Source organism: Neoarius graeffei, chromosome 21, assembly GCF_027579695.1.
Source record: "Neoarius graeffei isolate fNeoGra1 chromosome 21, fNeoGra1.pri, whole genome shotgun sequence".
NCBI lineage: Eukaryota > Metazoa > Chordata > Actinopteri > Siluriformes > Ariidae > Neoarius > Neoarius graeffei.
The window spans coordinates 31,481,851-31,496,994 of record NC_083589.1 but is presented as its reverse complement, the minus strand read 5'-3'; the positions used below and the strand labels follow the sequence as shown (position 1 = coordinate 31,496,994).

The 15,144-nt window shown below is 41.0% G+C and overlaps 1 protein-coding gene across 4 annotated transcripts in view; it reads left to right on the top strand.

The window, feature by feature from the left end:
- Positions 1-15,144, top strand: part of sfmbt2 (Scm like with four mbt domains 2) — a 152,183-nt gene that overhangs the window by 109,071 nt on the left and 27,968 nt on the right. For all 4 annotated transcript variants that reach the window (XM_060902974.1, XM_060902972.1, XM_060902973.1 and 1 more), the window contains 4 exons: positions 2,267-2,368; positions 4,564-4,711; positions 8,776-8,858; positions 14,038-14,164. In XM_060902974.1, coding sequence (XP_060758957.1) covers positions 2,267-2,368; positions 4,564-4,711; positions 8,776-8,858; positions 14,038-14,164 — 460 coding nt within the window. The remainder of the gene's footprint in view (positions 1-2,266; positions 2,369-4,563; positions 4,712-8,775; positions 8,859-14,037; positions 14,165-15,144) is intronic.

Here is a 15,144-nt window from a genome sequence, read left to right as displayed (position 1 = left end):
TCATCACAGGGCTGACACATAGACACAGACAACCATTCACACTCACATTCACACCTACGGTCAATTTAGAGTCACCAGTTAACCTAACCTGCATGTCTTTGGACTGTGGGGGAAACCGGAGCACCCGGAGGAAACCCACGCGGACATGGGGAGAACATGCAAACTCCACACAGAAAGGCCCTCGCCGGCCACGGGGCTCGAACCCGGACCTTCTTGCTGTGAGGCGACAGCGCTAACCACTACACCACCGTGCCGCCCTATCGTTTAAAATTTTTTGCTAAAAGTGTGGGAATGTCCCTACATTAGGATTAAACTTATTTAATTCCTTCTTGAGAATGGAACTGTTTTGTCTCATCAGGTTTTGGGTGAACTGACATTTTTCTACCAGCATTGTGTGTTTATACAGTTCATATGTTACAAGTTTTGATAATAAATAAAAATTAAACATGTAGGATTAAGCTAGGTATTTTATTTTTGTCCCAAGTCTCACAACATAAGGGGTGTTCACACAGCAACTTTTACTCCGGTGTAGCACTGGGGCTGCCACGGTAGAGCGTTCACACGGTACAAAGTTATACCGGTGTCGCCCCTGAAAGCTGCTTAAACCGGTGCAAATCTAACCCTGCTCGGGAGGTGGTTTAAGAAATTTACTCCGGAGTAAATGCTAGTTTGCGGGGCAGCACCGATATAAAATGGGACGTCTGAACGCTACAGGGGTAGACTCGCTACGCGGGAGGAGAGTTGATTACATACGGGCATTGCATAATTTGCATCCTGATATTTTGCGCTTCCAAAATGGCGAATATCAACAACAACAGAACTGCGTGTCTTCCAGTGTTGCCAGATTGGGCGGTTTTAAGTGCGTTTTGGCAGATTTTAACATATTTTGGGCTGGAAAATGTCAGCAGTATCTGGCAACACTGGTGTCTTCATCCATGTTGTTTTCCCGGCGCTTGGTGATGCCATGACAACCGGGAAAAGGAAGTACATTTTCAGGCATGCGCATATTTCATTTCCGCATTATTACTATCGTATAGCACGGTCGCAAAAACTGCCGTGTGAACGCCAGTGGGGCTGCACCGGTGCTAACACGCTTCTCTCTAGTAAGCAGGTTTGTGACGCGTGAACGCGCCACAAAATTTACACCGGCGTAAGATATATCGCTACAAAATACATCAGTGCAGCATCGATGCAAATATGTGCCGTGTGAACACCCCTATAATGTTCCATGTCTCCCCTCAATGTCTCATGTCTCTCCACAAAAATAACAACAGAAAAAGTGAAGCCTGAAGGCCGGTATATGTGCCAAGCTGAGAAACTAATGTTGTGGTAAGAGGGTATAAGAGGTAAATCCTCTCTGATTCAATATGAATGTGACGCAACCTGCAAAGAATTTCACACAATCTACAAAAGCTAAAAACTTGTCCCAAGTCTTCCCGCTGTCCCCTGTATATTGTAATGTTACAAGGATGTTTATATATTTTCATCAAGCAGAGCATTCTTGTTCCTGAGTGACTTTTTTGTAAGAAGGAAATAATTTAAACTCATTAACAACACAAACTTTATATAAAAAAAAAAAAAACTGCTCAACACATTGACCGGACTCTGGATTCTTGTTATTAAGGCAATGTTGAGACTAAAACTTGTGCTACACATTGTACTACAGACTTGGGATTACATGTTACATGTATATAAATGAGGATATGTTTAAATAACATTTTATTCAAAATCTGCAATTGAATCAGAGCAGATTTGTTCAGATTGAACATTTTTGCATATAAATAAAGCCAGTGGTGGGATGAGCTTCCTTCACTTCAAATTACTCTACTAGTTCACTCTGTCTTGCACCGACCAGCGCTAGCCTGTAGCCATTCAGAATATTAATCCTCATATCGTTGCGGACGCAGTTGCATGTTTTATTTGGTCTGGATAAGAGTGTCTGCGAAATGACTCATGGATAAATGGGAACGAGATAAACACTTCCGTGGGAATGAGTCAGTAATGCGGAGTAACATTGGCAAAGCCTGACTAATAAGGTTAAGTGTACAGAATACTGTGTGTATCCAATGTGTAATGAATAGCAGGTGAAGATAATGATGAGATGATGCTGCTGCTTGGTAGAAACAATGGAAAAGGCATCTGGGAGCTGTTAGTGGTCAGGTGGGGAGAGAAGAAATGAAGGAATGACAGAAAATACATACCAGCATTGGACTAAAGTGGACACATTGGGAGACATGAAGTGTGTATGTGCATGTGTGTGTTACAGGATCATGCCGATTTGCGTAAACACTCGTTCAAAACGGGGATGAAACTAGAGATGGTGTCACCACAAGAACCCTTCCACATCTGCCCTGTGTCTGTCACTAAAGTGAGCCATATTCCTCTCTCTCTCTCTCTCTCTCTCTCTCTCTCTCAAATACACACACACACACACACACACACGAGATGTCAAATAACTGTATTTCATTCAAATATAAATATATACTTTTACAAAACATATATTTATCTCTATGGTAACCACTGATGTACAACCCCGATTCCAAAAAAGTTGGGACAAAGTACAAATTGTAAATTAAAACGGAATGCAATAATTTACAAATCTCAAAAACTGATATTGTATTCACAATAGAACATAGACAACATATCAAATGTCGAAAGTGAGACATTTTGAAATTTCATGCCAAATATTGGCTCATTTGAAATTTCATGACAGCAACACATCTCAAAAAAGTTGGGACAGGGGCAGTAAGAGGCTGGAAAAGTTAAAGGTACAAAAAAGGAACAGCTGGAGGACCAAACTGCAACTCATTAGGTCAATTGGCAATAGGTCATTAACATGACTGGGTATAAAAAGAGCATCTTGAAGTGGCAGCGGCTCTCAGAAGTAAAGATGGGAAGAGGATCACCAATCCCCCTAATTCTGCGCTGACAAATAGTGGAGCAATATCAGAAAGGAGTTTGACAGTGTAAAATTGCAAAGAGTTTGAACATATCATCATCTACAGTGCATAATATCATCAAAAGATTCAGAGAATCTGGAAGAATCTCTGTGCGTAAGGGTCAAGGCCGGAAAACCATACTGGGTGCCCGTGATCTTCGGGCCCTTAGACGGCACTGCATCACATACAGGCATGTTTCTGTATTGGAAATCACAAAATGGGCTCAGGAATATTTCCAGAGAACATTATCTGTGAACACAATTCACCGTGCCGTCCGCCGTTGCCAGCTAAAACTCTATAGTTCAAAGAAGAAGCCGTATCTAAATATGATCCAGAAGCGCAGACGTCTTCTCTGGGCCAAGGCTCATTTAAAATGGACTGTGGCAAAGTGGAAAACTGTTCTGTGGTCAGTCGAATCAAAATTTGAAGTTCTTTGTGGAAATCAGGGACGCCGTGTCATTCAGACTAAAGAGGAGAAGGACGACCCAAGTTGTTATCAGCGCTTAGTTGAGAAGCCTGCATCTCTGATGGTATGGGGTTGCATTAGTGCATGTGGTATGGGCAGCTTACACATCTGGAAAGACACCATCAATGCTGAAAGGTATATCCAGGTTCTAGAGCAACATATGCTCCCATCCAGACGACGTCTCTTTCAGGGAAGACCTTGCATTTTCCAACATGACAATGCCAAACCACATACTGCATCAATTACAGCATCATGGCTGCGTAGAAGAAGGGTCCGGGTACTGAACTGGCCAGCCTGCAGTCCAGATCTTTCACCCATAGAAAACATTTGGCGCATCATAAAACGGAAGATACGACAAAAAAGACCTAAGACAGTTGAGCAACTAGAATCCTACATTAGACAAGAATGGGTTAACATTCCTATCCCTAAACTTGAGCAACTTGTCTCCTCAGTCCCCAGACGTTTACAGACTGTTGTAAAGAGAAAAGGGGATGTCTCACAGTGGTAAACATGGCCTTGTCCCAACTTTTTTGAGATGTGTTGTTGTCATGAAATTTAAAATCACCTAATTTTTCTCTTTAAATGATACATTTTCTCAGTTTAAACATTTGATATGTCATCTATGTTCTATTCTGAATAAATGATAGAATTTTGAAACTTCCACATCATTGCATTCCGTTTTTATTTACAATTTGTACTTTGTCCCAACTTTTTTGGAATCGGGGTTGTAAGATCAGCTTTTAATTTCCTCCATAATCATCATGAGACAGAGTGAAAAGAAATCAGAGTAGATACAGTAAATGCTAACAGCTAAACTGTCAGTTGTTTTTGTCAGGGTTTTTTTTTTCCTCCTTATGCTTCCTGCAATTAGATAAATACAATTAAGAGGCGCTGTTAACATACTATTAACAATTAACACATTGTACCTCAAGATTTCCACCACAAGGGTCGACACCAAACCCCTTTTATCTGGAAACACTTACCCAGTCCAAATTAACTTCACAAGCACCTTCTGTTAAAGACATTCTTTAAATGCCAAACAGGTGATCCTTTGCCTTTGAATGAAATATGATCATGATCAGAGTAGTCAGACTTGTTGTCACAGCCCAAATGAATACCACAAAGCTGCTAACCATTCTGTTTGTGTTTCTCATGTAGGTGTATAACGAGTACTACTTCCAGGTCACTGTGGACGACCTGAGTGATGAAGCCCCGCCCTGTTCGGTGTTGTGTCATGCCGATTCTCCAGGCATCCTGCCAATCCAGTGGTGCTTGAAGAACGGTGTTGGTTTGCAGAGGCCTAGGGGTGAGTCCATAAAGCCATGTTATCCCAGTTTAATTGCTGGTGAGTATATGAAGAGTTTGTTTCCAAAACGTGATGTGACATTTAAAAAAAAAAAATCAAATTAAAGAAAAATTACTAAAAGAAGTTTGGCATTTGATCACTGTTCAAAGTTCCAAAGTCAGTTTAATGCAAAACGTGATATCCGCCACGTTTCTCTGCATTGTATATCTCCTTTCTTTCCAAAACGTAACAAGCACCACTTCTGATTTTCCACAGAACGCGATTTCTCCACTCAACCAATCACAGCGCACCGTTCAAATATGTAAACAGTAATAGAAGGTCCCACTGACTGTCAACATCCGGAGAATCTCTGTCTTTTAGTCAAATTTTGAATGAAATAAATGAATAAGTTTGATGGAATCAAACATTTCTTATCTTAATGTTTTATATTATTGTTCCAGTAGAGTATGTGGTCCAGTGTTATTTTTACTTCGCCCAGGATGGAGTCCACCAGGGGGCGAGGTATTGTTTTCGGTGGGGTTTCTTTGTTTGTTTCTTTGTTTGTTTGTTTTTTTTGTTATCGATATTATGGGAAAACAGCTGGATCAATCTTCATGAAACTTTCAGGATAGATGGGCATTGGTCTCAAATAGAACCTCCAACATTTTGAGGGCCATCCGGTCAAGGTCACCAAAAAGGTCAAAATCGTTTTTGTTGTGGCTATTGCCTCATACAGAGGCGCTAGCCACTACGTCTTCGTCCTGTAAGAGTGTAACAGTCGCGCACTGCACATACACATACACGTGTTCCGATTAAAATGGCCGGTGAGTGTATACAATTCCGTTCATCATTCGAAATAATTGGACGAGACTAAAGAAATCACTTTCAGACATGTTTATGCTTATTACAGAGGGAAAGTGCGTTCCACTGAGCTCTAGCACCGGGCCATTTCCAGGAAATAAGAGTTTCGGTCACGGTGACAGCGTGCGTATGTCAGCCTCGGTTCAGAGGTTTCAGTTTTGAAAACTGGAAGAGGTAAGAGTAGAATACAACCCCGATTCCAAAAAAAGTTGGGACAAAGTACAAATTGTAAATAAAAACGGAATGCAATGATGTGGAAGTTTCAAAATTCCATATTTTATTCAGAATAGAACATAGATGACATATCAGATGTTTAAACTGAGAAAATGTATCATTTAAAGAGAAAAATTAGGTGATTTTAAATTTCATGACAACAAATCTCAAAAAAGTTGGGACAAGGCCATGTTTACCACTGTGAAACATCCCCTTTTCTCTTTACAACAGTCTGTAAACGTCTGGGGACTGAGGAGACAAGTTGCTCAAGTTTAGGGATAGGAATGTTAACCCATTCTTGTCTAATGTAGGATTCTAGTTGCTCAACTGTCTTAGGTCTTTTTTGTCGTATCTTCCGTTTTATGATGCGCCAAATGTTTTCTATGGGTGAAAGATCTGGACTGCAGGCTGGCCAGTTCAGTACCCGGACCCTTCTTCTACGCAGCCATGATGCTGTAATTGATGCAGTATGTGGTTTGGCATTGTCATGTTGGAAAATGCAAGGTCTTCCCTGAAAGAGACGTCGTCTGGATGGGAGCATATGTTGCTCTAGAACCTGGATATACCTTTCAGCATTGATGGTGTCTTTCCAGATGTGTAAGCTGCCCATGCCACACGCACTAATGCAACCCCATACCATCAGAGATGCAGGCTTCTGAACTGAGCGCTGATAACAACTTGGGTCGTCCTTCTCCTCTTTAGTCCAAATGACACGGTGTCCCTCATTTCCATAAAGAACTTCAAATTTTGATTCGTCTGACCACAGAACAGTTTTCCACTTTGCCACAGTCCATTTTAAATGAGCCTTGGCCCAGAGAAGACGTCTGCGCTTCTGGATCGTGTTTAGATATGGCTTCTTCTTTGAATTATAGAGTTTTAGCTGGCAACGGCGGATGGCACAGTGAATTGTGTTCACAGATAATGTTCTCTGGAAATATTCCTGAGTCCATTTTGTGATTTCCAATACAGAAGCATGCCTGTATGTGATGCAGTGCCGTCTAAGGGCCCGAAGATCACGGGCACCCAGTATGGTTTTCAGGCCTTGACCCTTATGCACAGAGATTCTTCTAGATTCTCTGAATCTTTTGATGATATTATGCACTGTAGATGATGATATGTTCAAACTCTTTGCAATTTTATAAATAGATGCTCTTTTTATACCCAGTCATGTTAATGACCTATTGCCAATTGACCTAATGAGTTGCAGTTTGGTCCTCCAGCTGTTTCTTTTTTGTACCTTTAACTTTTCCAGCCTCTTACTGCCCCTGTCCCAACTTTTTTGAGATGTGTTGCTGTCATGAAATTTCAAATGAGCCAATATTTGGCATGAAATTTCAAAATGTCTCACTTTCGACATTTGATATGTTGTCTATGTTCTATTGTGAATACAATATCAGTTTTTGAGATTTGTAAATTATTGCATTCCGTTTTTATTTACAATTTGTACTTTGTCCCAATTTTTTTGGAATCGGGGTTGTAATATAAAGTACAGACACTTGGTATATTTTACTTCTGTGATTTTTAAATTGTTCGTTTTTGGATTACGCGTGATTTTTGTGGCTGCTGCCTCATAGAGTAAATATATATGCGATATTTACTGTATGGACACGGGATCATAAAAGTATTTTATTTATAAGCAGTAGCCACATGGACCCATAGGGTACCTATTTTTTTCATAATATCTTCCTTTATATTCATCATAAGTGCTATCGGGCGAGGTTTGTTTTGCCTGGCAATTGTTCACTTTGATTCCTTGATTGACACTTTGATTGATTTAAATATGACACTTATATATAAGCGCTGCATAAAAGCAGAGCTCCCAATAAGTGTAAAATGCGTTAGTAAATAATCCCATGTTATTTTTTTTAAAAAAGCAAATTAAAAATAAGCGCTGGATAAAAACCCATCTATCTTATGTAAATTAAGATACAAAATTTTTTCTCCAGTGGCTAAATGCTTATGAGATACGTTGCCTTGCACTTACAATCAGGTCCCTGTGGTTGCAAAAGCCATCAAAAATCAGGTCAGTTCTTTACGATATTGCCATGCGTGCCATACCATATTGTGCGTTTCACATGCGGGGAGCTTGGCTACGAATTTAACTGGATGTGCTGTTCAATGTGTCCAAACTTCTACATATATTGCTCAGAATAAAAAGTTTGTCCTTTAAAAAAAAAAAATTCTATATAAACATCTGACTGGGTTTATTAACATTCCTCAGAGAAATAGATCACATGACAAAGTGAATGTAATTTGGGAAAATCTGTGGCCCAGTATCAGAGAGGGTCCAGGTTCAGATTCTGTCATATGTGTAGATCAAATTTACGTTTTGTTTCTAGTCATATTTCAGACAAAGAATGATGTTTTTATTGATGCAATGGATATATCACATGGGGGGGGGGAGTCAGTTGTTGTTTTTTTAATAAAATTTTAAAAATCAAAATCTGGAGTTGCATTTTCAATGTTATCACAACCTCATAGTGTTATAATAAAGTTTCAGACAGAAAATAGTGGTTTTCACACTACCAATTTTTGGTTAGGCGGCACGGCAGTGTAGTGGTTAGCACTATCGCCTCACAGCAAGAAGGTTCTGGGTTCGATCCCAGTGGCCGGCGAGGGCCTTTCTGTGTGGAGTTTGCATGTTCTCCTCGTGTCTGCGTGGGTTTCCTCCGGGTGCTCCGGTTTCCCCCACAGTCCAAAGACATGCAGGTTAGGCTAATTGGTAACTCTAAATTGACCGTAGGTGTGAATGTGAGTGTGAATGTGAGTGTGAATGGTTGTTTGTCTCTCTGTGTCAGCCCTACGATGATCTGGCAACTTGTCCATAGTCTCACCCCTAGTCAGCTGGGATAGGCTCCAGCTTGCCCGCGACTCTGTACAGGATAAGTGGTTACGGATCATGGATTGATGGATGGATGGGATAGATGGAATATTTGGTTAAAAAGTATGTCCGATCTGTCTATGTTGTTTCTCTCTCTCTCTCTCTCTCTCTCTCTCTCTCTCTCTCACAGGGTTTCAGTCTCAGGACTTTGACTGGGCAGATTATCTGAAGCACACAGGTACTGAGGCTGTCCCAGATGCCTGCTTCCCCAATGTGAGAACCCTTTTTAACACTCAAACAGACCCACACACACCTGCAAACGCACTCTTTCATTTATACTGTTCACCATTACTTCCAGGTTATCTTACTGTTTTTGTTTTATAGTTTTTATGTCTTTACTGTTGCTTCTTTCCTTTTAAAGTGTAAGTTTGACACTTTTTTTTTTTAGCATTTTTATGTGTTTTATTTTATAATCAGTTATCGATGAAGTAGACACACCAAACTTGGATCTACATTCAGTTATCAGGTTCATCTACCATGTAGTTCCACTGAACATATTTACAGATCCTGACGTTTGATCATCCACTGCCAGCACAGACACGATAGTGAAATAGTTGTGTATGTGTGATGTATGTCATGTACTTTTTTAATGTTAGGGATTTTTTCCTTATCATTATATAAAGATGCTTGGGAAATTATAATGACACTAGAGGATTTCCCCTTTTATACTGTAGGTATTTGCCCACAGTGTACGTCTGTTTATACCCTCTTCCTTATCACGACACCTTTCACAATACACTGTGTCTTATCCTGACACCTCGGTGTAAGAGTTTTTGTTTTCACTTCTTGCCCTGGACAGAGTTTTTATTTACATTTTTCATGCCTGGTTAAATTTCCACGAGTGTTTTCCCAGGAAGTAGTTTCAAGCGTGTTGTGCGTGGGTTGTGATGTGTAGGTGTATTGTTCTAGATTTTTGGCAATTATAATTATTTGCCAGTTCCTCTAAAGAGGTTTTTAATTTTCTTGCTTTTGTTTTTGATTCAGGATGAGTAATTAAGTCTTGCCAGGAATCATTTTGTTTCGATATTGCTATTAGTGTCATAGTTTATTTACAGTATATGTTTTTGTGCAGTTAAAGTGCATATGAAGCAAAAAATTTTGACATATTTCAGTAAACATACAGTACTGTGCAAAAGTCTGAGGCACCCTTTGTTTATACACACTTTTTAAAAAAATAGATTTCTATTTGATGACTTCTACATTATCGAGTCAAAACATTACAAAAACATTTTAGAGTCCAAACGTTCGTTCGTTTTCCAGCACAAAATTAAATGTTACAGAAAAAAAGTTTGTATCTGAGTAGCATATTACATAAGAGAGCACTTTTCAGATTAAAAAAGGAAACGTAATGAAGGCTGCTGGGTTTTGGGGCAAAATGAAGAAGCAAGTGTGACAGTCAAAGTGTCCAGAAGAACTGTGGCTGGTTCTGGAAGATGCTCAGTAAAACCCACAGCTCATTTCTGCATAAAACTGCACTCACTGGACCTCAGACAGCATTTCTTTACACGTGCCTAAGGCTACGTTTACATTAGACCGTATCTGTCTCGTTTTCTTCGCGGATGCACTGTCCGTTTACATTAAACCGCCTGGAAACGCCGGGAAACGGGAATCCGCCAGCGTCCACGTATTCAATCCAGATCGTGTCTGGTCCGGTGCTGTGTAAACATTCAGAATACGCGGATACGCTGTGCTGAGCTCTAGCTGGCGTCTCATTAGACAACGTCACTGTGACATCCACCTTCCTGATTCACTGGCGTTGGTCATGTGACGTGACTGCTGAAAAACGGCGCGGACTTCCGCCTTGTATCACCTTTCATTAAAGAATATAAAAGTATGAAAATACTGCAAATACTGATGCAAATACTGCCCATTGTGTAGTTATGATTGTCTTTAGGCTTGCCATCCTTCCACTTGCAAGTGGTAAGTGATATGCGCTGGGATCACACACACAGCGGCTCAGTCCCGAAAACACTGCTAGTGTGCTTCACTCGCGCGCTCTGTGAGCTGCGCAGGGCCGGAGTGCGCACCCTCCAGAGGGCACTCGCTGTTCAGGGCGGAGTGATTTGGAGCGCAGGATGCCTGCGGAGCCGAGCGGAGCCGTGTATTGGTATTGTTGTGTGCACGCAAATCGTGTATTGGTGTTGCTGTGTGCACACTAATCATTTTAAAAACGTTAATCTGATGATCCGCTGATACGGTCTAATGTAAACATGGGCTAAGACTTTTGCACAGTTTGAGAAGACACCAATAAAAACTGACGGTTTTATGAGGCAAAGAAGTCTCGTGGGATTACTTAAAAATTGTCCGCTCGTAACTCGCGGCCAAAATGTATCATATAACATCGCCATGACGTCACGTTGGTTGCAAACTTACTATCACATATCACATTCACTCCGGCGGACAGTAAACACAAAAAAAGAGGAGGTCAATATTGTGTCACCGGAGCACCAGATAATGTGAGTTCTATGAACATGACTTTTACCCCTGGTATAAAGATGCATCAGTTCCCATCCGATCTGGCTCTCGGATGAAAATGGGTCAAATTTGTGTAGCGGCATCACCCGAACTTTCGCGAACATCTGAGCAAATATACTTCGCTATGCTCAGCACATTTTGAAGATGGCTGTTATGAAAGAAGGTATTCCACCTTGATGGTTGGTGAAAATAAATTGCAGGCCATCCTGCGAAAAGGGCCTATACCAACCAGAGACCGCGTCACGATAAAACCACCAGAAATCGTCAGTGAACGCCAAAAAAGGCAAATAAGTTTGTACACCAACCTGCGTCGCGTGATTTATTGTTCTTACTGTTCATTTCACAGACAACATCAGTAGCGTCACAATGTTCACAGTTGTCTGTGAAGATTCTCAATCATTCAGGTCATAGTAAACTGTGGGTGGTAGAAAAGGGCAACTGGACTTGCTTGAAGATTCTTGAAAACTCGTATATACGGACTCGTATATTGGGGAAACAAAACAACCGCTATACAGGCGCTTGGCTCAATACAGGAGAGCCAGCTCCTCAGGCCAGGACTCGGCTGTCTACATTCATCTTAACAACGCTCATTTCAGGATTGTAACGTACGCATTTTAGCCAGAGAGGATCGTTGGTATGACCGAGGAGTTAAAGAAGCCATTTTTGTCAACCTGGAATGGCCATCACTGAACAGAGGTGGGGGTCTAAGACATCATTTATCAACCATCTACAATGCGGTCTTGGACACTCTTCCCAGACGGTTGGGTGTACGCCAGGACCCAGCTGTTTTCGGTGACTCACAGGAGGACAGAGAGAGTCAGCTTTCCACTGATCACCCTAACGGGCAATCCTTTGATCACCCTAATGGCTCGCTGTTCACACCCAGCCTCCAGTGACCCACACCAACATGATGCCTCAACGACACCTTAAGGCCAGTTTATGCTGACAACGCAGTCCTCGCAGATAGCGTCGCAGATAGCATCTGCGTAGCCCCCCCCACCTTCGCAGACGCTCTGCGCGCACCTCCCAAAAATTGTGACCACCGCAGAAGCCTCGCAGACAAGAGGGCTCTGTGATTGGTCCACTCTACATCCGCTGTACACGCACTTCCGCTTCCCTACTTTCCCGGTTTCGTTTGTTTTCACGACCGCCATTTTTAAAAACACGAGCGAAGATGGAGCAGCACGAAGAGCGGTTGATCGAGGAAGTGAGGAAGTACGTACATCTATACGACTCTAGTTCTAGTCATTATAAGTAACCGGAGGATAAACATTCCACTAACCACACCCACCAACTACTCCTAGCGATTTCGCGACTTCGCGCCACCTTGCGTTATGGCGGTGAATAACATCGCGCACGCCTGTTACTCCCCGCTCAACGATAAATTACAACTGTCTGTGAAAAGCTATCTGCGAAAGCCTTGTCGCAAGAGCATGCAGAGGCCCTTAGATGAACTTGTCATTAGAATTCTGATTCTGATCCAGGAGAGGATAAATATCTGATGCTCCCTATTAGTCAGACAGAACTGAGGAAGCCTTGCGGACGAGAGGTGAACCGTTTTCAAGAATCTTCAAGCAAGTCCAGTTGCCCTTTTCTACCACCCACAATGTTCACAGTTGCATCTATATATAGTAAAAGATAAATAAATCACATTTTCAGTAAACAGCCGGTGATATTTTGGATTAAAAAAGGTTTAGCTCTTGGTCATATCACCACACTAGAGCTCAGTCTATTACAGTCATACAAACGGCGCTGTATCCATCCATCCATACATACATACATACATACATTATCTGTAGCCGCTTATCCTGTACAGGGTTGCGGACAAGCTGGAGCCTATCCCAGCTGACTATGGGCGAGAGGCGGGGTCACCCTGGACAAGTCGCCAGATCATCGCAGGGCTGACACATAAAGACAAACAACCATTCACACTCACTTCTAATTTCCCTGAGGGAACCCGCCCAAAGGGATCAATAAAGTTTTATCTAATCTAATCTCACATTCACACCTACGGTCAATTTAGAGCTAACAATTAACCTAACCTGCATGTCTTTGGACTGTGGGCGAAACCCACACAGACACGGGGAGAACATGCAAACTCCACACAGAAAGGCCCTCGCTGGCCGCTGGGCTCAAACCCAGGACCTTCTTGCTGTGAGGCGACAGTGCTAACCACTACACCACCGTGCCGCCCCAACGGCACTGCATACGATACACAATTCATGTTTTACTGTTTTACTTTTCCTTTCCATCAAGGAATCATTTTATCCAAATAATATCGTTTAAATCTTCCAAGCCTCAACTGCTACTCTTCTTTCATAACATGCTTCTAATACTGTTCGAGTAAGACCATCAATATCAGCTTGTTCATCCATGTTGTTGTCTTGGTCTTGTTCATCATTGTCTCCGATAGTTCATCTTCCTACGGTGCGTACTGGCTGTTAAACACTTCATAGTGTGTTTCAGCTTCATTTAAACTACCTTGAGCGCCGGAGACTGGTGATTGGCTCCACTCAGAATTGCGTGGCATCTCTTTAATCGTTATTAAAAAGCTGATAGTGTATGTTCCACCCACCGACTAGCGTAAACAAAGCTTCGTGAAAAACAAGCACTTTGCAACTAGCATGACGTCAGCAAAGTACATCCCGTAATAAAACTCGGCCCAGTCCTCCGGAGATATTTTTTGAGATGTAGCTCGGGTTTGCGACTAAAATTTAAACAGGTTTTCTTTCGTTTTTATGGCTTTTCCATGTACAAGTGTTGTATTTGCTTATTGCAGTGTAGGTAAAACGAAAAAAAATTTCACTTCATGTGTACTTTAATTATAAAGGTTTGAGCAGACTTTAAACAAACAGTTAATCAGTATTTATGCTTGTCTTGCATGTGTGTTTGTGTATGTGTGTGTGTGTGTCTGCAGGCGTCTCTGAGTCGGGGCTTCTATAAGGGTACGTGGTTGGAAGCTGTAAATCCACTTCAGCCAGCTGAAATCAATGTTGCACGCATCACTCAGGTTAAAGGTCGGCTCCTCTGGCTCCGATACGAAGGTAAGAGACTGCTGTGTGTTTGTGTAAGAGAGAGAGAGAGAGGGAGGATCATTCTCTTTCCTTGGTGTTCACTGTTTCAGTCATTTTTATCATAGCAAGGTTAAATGAAAGTGTCTGAACTAAAAATGGCTGGTGGTTTGTAAATATGAAAGGCAAACCCTGATGTCAGTGTTTGTCCCATTTCCTCCATCTTTTTATAACACTCCAAACCTGAGGCTTACGAGAATTTAAGGGCTGCTTTTACATCAGTATTGTTATTATGGCTCAGAAGTGAGATGACAATAACATTCATTTATTACTTATTGCTAGAGCTGTGGCTACAGTTATTGACACCTTAACGATCTTTTGGCTGTTGCAAAAGTAGAAAAGACTTTCAATACGTAAATTGTGCATGAATAATTACTCAAACTTCCACTGGAAAAAAAAAATTAGTTGATTCCCGATTACTTAGCATATCAGATCCACAATTATCAACACCTTTGTCCACAGTTATCGACACCGTTCCACAATTATCGACATCCAGATGATTATTTATTAAAATAAATAAATAAATGAGTATGTGGTATTAAGTTAACAAAACATAGTTTTTATTTAAAATTTGTTTTACATAGACTTATATTTAGTACAAAATATATTTTATATAAATATATGGATGTCGGTGCTTACGTAAATAAGGAAGTAATTCTGTTTGTAAGCAAATGAACTAATAATGTTTAACCTGCATCAGAAAATCTTTTTGTTCCACTTTCTAAGTATTTTCCATAGATCACATTTTGTTCATCATTCGTTGTTGTTTGTATTAATTTCTAGTTTTGTAGTTTACCAATAATTCAAACAATGCTCAAAGATGTTGCAATTAGATCCAGATTGGCGAAGCTTCAGGATTTTCAAACAAGTAATTGTTTTTTAAATTGAGATTTTAAATTTACATCTACAAATATAAAATGTCTGCTTATATTGTAATATGTGGTAGATATTCA